The 8696-nt window shown below is 44.3% G+C and overlaps 1 protein-coding gene across 6 annotated transcripts in view; it reads right to left on the bottom strand.

Annotated features, from left to right (window-relative positions):
- The window catches only part of RNF10 (ring finger protein 10), a 45473-nt gene that overhangs the window by 24760 nt on the left and 12017 nt on the right, over positions 1-8696 (bottom strand). For all 6 annotated transcript variants that reach the window (XR_004257792.1, XM_032241818.1, XM_032241849.1 and 3 more), the window contains one exon: positions 1005-1204. Coding sequence is in view for 5 of the 6 variants with exons in the window: in XM_032241818.1 (XP_032097709.1) it covers positions 1005-1204 (200 nt within the window). In the remaining variant the exon portion in view is untranslated. The remainder of the gene's footprint in view (positions 1-1004; positions 1205-8696) is intronic.

Genomic DNA, 8696 nt, shown 5'->3' with positions numbered 1-8696 from the left:
CTCTACTAAATATACAAAGTTAGGCCGGGAACAGTGGCACATGCCTGTAATCCCAGCACTTTGGGAGGCTAAGGTGGGTGGATCACGAGGTCAGGAGACTGAGACCATCCTGGCTAACACGGTGAAACCTGTCTCTACTAAAACTACAAAAAAAAACTGGCCGGGCATGGTGGCACTCGCCTGTAGTCCCAACTAGGTGATAAAGCAAGACTCCATCTCAAAAAATAAGTAAATAAATAAGCTGGGTGTGGTGGTCGGCACCTGTAATCCCAGTTACTTGGGCTGAGGCAGGAGAGTCGGTTGAACCTGAGAGGCAGAGGTTGCAGTGAGCCGAGATCATGCCACTGCACTCCAGCCTCGGGGACAAAGCAAGACTCTGTCTCAAAAAAAAAAAAAAAAAAAAACCGTGTTATTACTCAATCATTTGAAACCAGCTCATAGAAAGGACAAAACGGTTACTTCAGTCTAGATGCAAGGTCAAATCTTAAATTATGACTAAGGCCACAAACAAAAAAAAAAAACAAAAGGGGATCGTATTTGAGCAAATGTATGCCAAGCACTATAGCCTGTCATTCCACTGGCTCTCAAATTTCCTCTTCCAACTCCAAATACTTTCTACCTCATCATTATACTAACACAGTTATTTAAGCGTTATATTAAGTACCAAGAACATCCACCTGGAAGGTGGGTAAAAGAAAGGAAGCAGGGGTTGGTGGCGAAGAGTAAAAGAACTAGACCAATTCCCTTTCTGCTTCTCTCCCACTAAATAGTGTAAAGAAAGCCTCTGGCTGGTCCGAAGGTAGTGAGTTATCTCAATTGATTGTTCACAGTCAGTTACAGATCGAACTCCTTGTTCTACCCCTTCCCTCCTTCTCACTACTGCACTTGACTAGTCTTAAAAAAAAGAAAAGAAAATAAAAAGAAAAAGAAAGCCTCCTCACAGCAGCACCACAGCTATCCAGAGAGGCCCACTTTCCTTCTCCTCCGAGGTAGAGAATACTCACTTGGCCTGTAAAAAGAGTTCCTTGTTAAAAGGCTTATGTCCCCACTTGTTCCTTTTTCCCCAGCTACCATGTCCACTGCCTTCAAAGTGACCCATCTGGCCACGGGGTTCAAAAGTGAAATTCAACAAGTGGTTCAGGTTGATCTTCTTAGGACCAGAGAACTGGGCAGGGCTAAACTCTGCCCGTTGAGCCTCTGCTACCTAGAGAGAATGAGAATGAATTAGTATTTCAGATTAAGATGACACTGATTTATAGCAGAAACCCAAAGAAACTCCTCCTTCCATACAACTTAAATTTTTTTTGAGATAGCGTCTCACTCTGTCACCCAGGCTAGAGTGCAATGGCATGATCTCAGCTCACTGCAACCTCAGCCTCCCGAGTTCAATTTTCCTGCCTCAGCCTTCAGAGTAGCTGGGACTACAGGGAGCCGCCACCACTCCCGACTAATATTTGTACTTTTAGTAGAGATGGGGTTTCACCATGTTAGCCAGGCTGATCCAGCCTCCTCAGCCTCCCAAAGTGCTGGGATTACAGGCGTGAGCCACCGGGCTTAAAATAGTAACTAAATAGGCTTTGTATATGGAGTAGCCATTCTTTTATTCCTTTTTTAAAAAAATTAAATAAAACAGGCTTAAAGCAAAAAAGTCATCCTGGGAGGGAGTAATACAAAAAGCCTATCCAAGAGTGAATAGAAGTGATGAGGGGAAAAAGAGCCTTTACAATAGGATTAAACTGTTTAATCTGCCCTGCTAAGTGACAATTAACCATTCAATGACAAAACCCAGCAAGAACATCTCTAGCTATTTTTAATCACAAAAATTTACTTAGCTGGATTAATCTTTTCAACAGTCCCATAGGACTCCAACACCTTCACTCTTGTTAACTATTTGTTCTTTGGTCTGCTTCTGGCAACGCAAGTCTGTGTAGCCACACTCTGGAGATGGCTTGCAGGCAGAACTGCTGACCCAGGTTCTAGATCCTCCCATCTAAGACACAGTTATTCACTGCTAATTAAAACTGACAGAACTGGAACATGTGGGCAGACTAGCTCTGTGTCCAGAAATAAACGCAATCGGCAGATTCAGAAACAGTTCATAAGGTAGCCAAGAAACCATACGAGAAACACCGCTGCAAGCGAAGATGTGGAGGAAACCATGGCAAGGTGCATCTCAGTCCTCTGGACGTTCTCAAATTGCAGTAAAACAAATGGAAGTCAGCTGGGGCATTTCCCAGCTCCACTTTCCCACTTAATGTTATAAACACTTCGTTAGTCACTTCAAATAGCTACATACCATTGCATTATATGAGTATACCATAGTTTACTGCCCTACTGTATGATACAGATTGTTTGCAGCTTTTCCACTGTTTCAAAATAATGCAGTGATAAGCACATTTTTAATTTTTATTTTGTTTTTATTTTTTGAGACAGAGTCTCGTTCTGTCACCCAGGCTGGAGTGCAGTGGCGCAATGATCAGTTCACGCAATTCTCTGCCTCAGCCTCCTGAGTAGCAGTATCTGGGATTACAGGTACCCGCCACCACACCTGGCTAATTTTTGTATTTCTAGTGGAGACCGGGCTTCACCATCTTGCCCAGGCTGCTCTTGAACGCCTGACCTTGTAATCCATGGGCCTTGGCCTCCCAAAGTACTAGGATTACAGGCGTGAGCCATCATGCCTGGCCTTGGACACATTCTTTATGCACAAATATTTGAGTACCTACAATTATTTCTTTTGAATGTACAGAGGAAATATTGAATCAAAGAAAATGCAAATTTAAGGTTTTTGCTGCTTAGTCAAATTTGAAGATTTTTGGTAAGCAGCACTTGCACATACACAGTAAATAAACCAAAGACATGGGGGCTTATGCCTGTAATCCAGCACTTTGGGAGGCCAAGGAGGGCAGACCATAAGGTCAAGAGATCAAGACCAACATGGTGAAACCCTGTCTCTACTAAAAATATAAAAATTAGCTGGGCGTGGTGGCACACACCTGTAGTCCCAGCTCCTCGGGAAGCTGAGGCAGGAGAATCGCTTGAACCCAGGGGACAGATTGTGTGCCACTGCACTCCAGCCTGGTGACAGAGTGAGACTCTGTCTCAAAAACAAAAAGAATACAAAGAATACAAAAAGGGATATGGTGAAACGCAATTTCTCTTCCAGAGGAAATTAACATATTCTCTGAGATATTCTATGCATACAGAATCATGGTATATGACCTTTGATATGGTTTGGATTTGTGTTTCCTCCCAAATCTTGTGTAGAATTGTAATCCCCAGTGTTGGTGGAGGGGTCTAGTGAGGTGATTAGATCATGGGGCAGACTTCCCCCTTGCTGTTCTCATGACAGTGAGTTCTCAGGAGATCTGGTTGTTTACAAGTATGTAGCTGGGCGCAGCGGCTCACGCCTGTAATCCCAGCACTTCGGGAGGCCAAGGCGGGCTGATCACAAGGTCAAGAGATCGAGACCATCTGGCCAACATGGTGAAACCCCATCTCTACTAAAAATACAAAAATTAGCTGGGCATGGTGGCACACACCTGTAGTCCCAGCTACTCGGGAAGCTGAAGCAGGAGAATTGTTTGAACCCAGGAGGCAGAGGTTGCAGTGAGCCAAGACCATGCCATTGCACTCCAGCCTGGTGACAGAACAAGATTCTGTCTTAAAAAAAAAAAAAAAAAAAGGATGTAGCACTTCCTCTTATCTTCTGCTCTCTTCCTCCTCCTCTTGCCACGTAAGATGTGCCTGCTTCGCTTTCGCCTTCTGCCATAATTGTAAGTTTCCTGAGGCCTCCCCAGTCATCCTTCCTGTACAGCCTGCAAACTATGAGTCAATTAAACTTCTCTTCTTTATAAATTACCCAGTCTCAGGTAGCTCTCAATAGGAAAGAGAGAATGGACTAATACAATCTTTAAAAATAAATGCAGGCCAGGCGCAGTGGCTCACGCCTGTAATCTTAGCACTTTGGGAGGCCGAGGTGGGTGGATCACCTGAGGTCAGGAGTTCAAGACCAGCCTGGCCATCATGGTGAAACCCCATCTTTGAAAAAAAAGAAAAATAAATAAATACAAAGCCAGGCATGGTAGTGCACACCTGCAGTCTCAGCCACTCAGGAGGCTGAAGAGGATCACTTGAGCCCAGGAATTCAATGTTGCAGTGCACTATGATCAAACATGTGAACAGCCACTGCACTCCAGCCTGGGACATAATAAGACTCTGTGTCTGAAAAATAAAATCTAAAATTTAAAAATAAAATCAGGATGGGCAGCCGGGTGCAGTGACTCCTGCCTGTAATCCCAGCACTTTGGGAGGCCGAGACGGGCAGATCACAAGGTCAGGAGTTTGAGACCAGCCTGGTCTACATGGTGAAACCCCGTCTCTACTAAAAATACAAAAATTAGCTGGGTATGTGGCATGCACCTGTAATCCCAGCTATTCAGGAGGATGACACAAAGGAGAATCGCTTAAACCCAGGAGGCAGAGGTTGCAGTAAGCCGAGATCGTGCCACTGTACTCCAGCCTTGGTGACAGAGCAAGACTCTGTCTCAAAAAAAGAAAAAAAAAAAAAATTAGGATGGGCACAGTGGCTCACATCTGTAATCCCAGTGCTTTAGGAGGCCAAGAAGGGAGGATCATTTGAAACAAGCAGTTTGAGATCAACCTGGGCAACACAGGGATACTATGTCTCTACAAAAAATTTAAAAATTAGCCAGGCTTAGTGGTACATGCCTATAGTCCCAGCTACCTGGAAGGCTGAGGTAGGCGGATGATTTGAGCCCAGTAGGTCAAGGCTGCAGTGAGCCACAATCATGCCACTGCACTCCAGCCTTGGTGACACAGCAGACCCTGTCTCAAAAATAATAAATTAAAAATAATTAATTAGGTCGTGGTGGCTCACGCCTGTAATCCCAGCACTTTGGGAGGCCGAGGTGGGCGGATCACAAAGTTAGGAGTTCAAGATCAGCGTGGCCAATATGGTGAAACCCCATCTCTACTAAAAATATAAAAATTAGCTGGGCACCATGGTGGGCGCCTGTAATCCCGGTTACTAGGTAGGCTGAGGCAGGAGAATTGCCTGAACCCGGGAGGCGGAGGTTACAGTGAGCTGATATCGCACTACTGCACTCCGGCCTGGGGGACACAGCAAGACTCTGTCTCAAAAAAAAAAAAATTTTAATTTAATACAACTGGTGGTATACCATACAGTCAGATAACTTCCTTGCTTATATTAACAATCAAGCTTAAAGGTAACACCACATTCTGTTTATGTCTGTCCAATATGGGAAGCCCAAGACTTCCAGGTCATCCCTTACTTTTCATCTCCACATGGCTCTGGTATCTCCCTGATCAGTCTTCCACACTCAGTGCCCCTAACTTAGATCTAAGAGCTTACACTCAGTCAACAAAATCCTCCACATTCTCAACCTTCTATCATCTTCAGGTTGTCCTAACTGGCCACCGTCACTTTCTCGGACACCACTCATATTTCCTGATTATCCTCCCAATACCCTGAACTCCAGGTACTTGACCTCCTCTCTTCCAATTAGCTTGCCCCTCCCATCTCAGCCACCCATACCCATGGGTTTTCCTTCTAGACTGTAATGTCCAATACAGCAGCCACTAGCTAGATATAGCTACTAAGCACTTGAAATGTGGCTGTACCATGTAGTAAACTTACATTTTAGATATAGTGAATTAAATACATTAAAATTGACTTCTTTTTTAACTTCTTTAGTGCAGGCAACTAGAAAATGTAAGATTACATATGTGGCCTGTTATCCTATTAGACAGGTGTGTTCTACAGTCTAGACTATGCTGACAACCACGACCTCTTCTACCATATTAACTTTGAGCATTCTCTTGTTCAACCAGGAATACACTCCTTCCCGAGGTTTAGTCCTGACTCCGTCAATTCTTTACCCCCACTAGGATCTCCAAATCAATGATCCAACCTGTCAGATTTGGCTTAGATACTATGGTCCACTGCCCACTTCCTTTTTTAAATTTTATGTTTTGGGACAGAGTCTTGCTCTGTCGCCCAAACTGGAGTGCAGTGACGCGATATCAGCTCCCTGCAACCTCTGTCTCCCGGGTTCAAGCGATTCTCCTGCCTCAGCCTCCCGAGTAGCTGGGATTACAGGTGCCCACCACCACACCTGGCTAATTTTTGTATTTTTAGTAGAGACAAGGTTTCACCACATTGACCAGGTTGGTCTCGAACTCCTGACCTCATGATCCGCCCACCACGACCTCCCAAAGTGCTGGGATTACAGGCATGAGCCACCATGCCCCGCCCCACCACCTACTTCTTCATACCTCTTCTGTATTCACCTGGCAAAACCTTCCCCTGATTAATTCAACTCTTGGCCTATTCCACATCAGCCCTGGAGCAGACAAACGGGGCTAACAAACACAACCACACTGATCAGCCTCACCATAGTAGACCCTCATGCTGCCTAGTAGTACTGCAATCCTAGTACATTCTGCAGTCCATTCATCTCTCATTTTCCCAGACAACTCCTTCACTCCTCACGTTTCCAAACCTCCCTTCGGCTCACCTTACGTCTTCCATTGAGAAAATTAGAACAATCAAAAAAGAATTCCAACTGCCTCCGACCCCACCTCCGCCACCAGGCCTTCCTTTTGTTACTGGGGATGAACTGGCAGAGTTCCTATCAAAGCCAACTGCTCCACTTCACACTAGATCTCAAAGACTCAAGGACACTGCTCAGCAATTCTCTCCCTTTCCCCTGCATCACTTTCCCTCTCACCAGAACCCTCCCATGAGCACAGACATGCTATAATTTCCCTAATCTTAAAATCCCTCATGCAGCTGGGCACAGTGGCTTACACCTATAATCCCAGCACTTTGGGAGGCCACGGCGGGCAGATCACCTGAAGTCAGGAGTTCGAAACCAGCCCGGCCAACATGGCGAAACCCCATCTCTACTAAAAATACAAAAAAATTAGCCAGACGTGGTGGCAGGTGCCTGTAATCCCAGCTACTCAGGAGGCTGAGGCAGAAGAATCACTTGAACCCAGTTAGTGGAGGTTGCAGTGGGCTGAGATCATGCCACTGCACTCCAGCCTGGGCAACAAGAGCAAAACTCCATCTCCAAAAAAAAAAAAAAAAAAAAAAAAAAAAAACCCTCAAGCTCACATTCCCTTCAAGCACTGCCTCATATCCCTCTCCCTTTTAAGCAAAACCACTAAAAAGTACTGTCTATACTTGCTGTTTCTTCTTCCTACCCTCTCATGCTCTCCTATCTAGATGCCAGGTTTTTGTCTTCAACACTCCACCAAAGCAACTCAAGGCCAAACAACTACCTTCACATTTTCAAATCGAATGGTCAATTTTCAGTCCTATTCATACTCAGCCTATCAGCAGCACTTGACAAAACTGACGACATCCTGCAATGCCTTTCAGCTCTCTTCCTTCCGCCCTGACCATGCTCTCTTTTGCTAGTCTCTTATCCAGACTCAAGAACTTATTCGGTTCTTGAACCTAATCCATTTTTGCAACACTCACTCCTTAATCTACCTCACTTAGTTCCACAGCTTTAAGCACCAACTGTATGCTGAAAGCTCTCTAACCTCAGTCTCTTCCTTGACTGCTGATTCGTAGTGAACTACAAACCTCTATTTATATTCTGCTTATATTTATGAAATAGGAATTTCAATGTACATATAATATTTCCAAACTGAAGTTCTTTATCTCAACCCTATCCCCTCTCCCAAAAAAACTTTGTGCTCTTCTGGAAAGAATGTTCTCCATTCCAGCAAAAGGCACCTGAATTGGGCTTATGCCAAAAACATTACTCATCCTTTTCTCTGCTCAGACCCCACATCTAACACAAAGTCTTGGCTCTACCTGCAAGTAATGTCTCAAATCTTAACATTTCTCACCACCTCCATCACTCACCCTCTTTCAAAGCTTCCATCCTCTCACCAAAAATATCTTTGTAGCCTCTTTACTAGTCTTCCTGCTTCCACTCTTCCCCTTAAAACTCCAAATCAGATTACCTTACTTTTCTCATTAAACCTTTCAATGGCTTCCCATCTCTCTGAACAAAAGTCAAACTCCTTCAAAGCACCACCTGATCCGATCCCTTTCCTAGTCTTTGGGTACATTTCCTGCCTCTCTTCCTCCACACATGGTAGCCTACTTGCTTTGCCTCAAAACTGTCCTCCTTGTTTCTCTATCCCTTTACTTCCCTTGGTCTACATTTTTTTAATCTGTCTTGTGCTATAATAATTACATATTATGCAACATACTCTGCCAGTCTCTTGTTGATAAGCATTTAGGTTATTTCCCAAATTTTGCAACTACAAACCCAGCAGTGAACACCCTTGCACTTACAGAAGCATAGCTAAGAAACTCCTAAAAAAAAAAAATGAGACTATGGATATAGGCATTTTACACTTTGCTAGATGATTACAAAGGCAAATGACATTAATATCATTTTATTACCTTAATATTCCAAAAGGTATCTATAATTCGAGAGTGATAATGAAAGGAACATACAAATTAAGGAACCCCAAATTTGCCATAAAGAAAACTTTCCGGCCGGGCGTGGTGGCTCAAGCCTGTAATCCCAGCACTTTGGGAGGCCGAGGCGGGTGGATCACGAGGTCAAGAGATCGAGACCATCCTGGTCAACATGGTGAAACCCCGTCTCTACTAAAAATACAAA

The sequence above is a fragment of the Sapajus apella genome, unplaced genomic scaffold, assembly GCF_009761245.1.
Source record: "Sapajus apella isolate SASKATOON/1434 unplaced genomic scaffold, GSC_monkey_1.0 scaffold2, whole genome shotgun sequence".
Lineage (NCBI taxonomy): Eukaryota > Metazoa > Chordata > Mammalia > Primates > Cebidae > Sapajus > Sapajus apella.
This window is presented reverse-complemented; position numbering and strand designations above follow the sequence as displayed.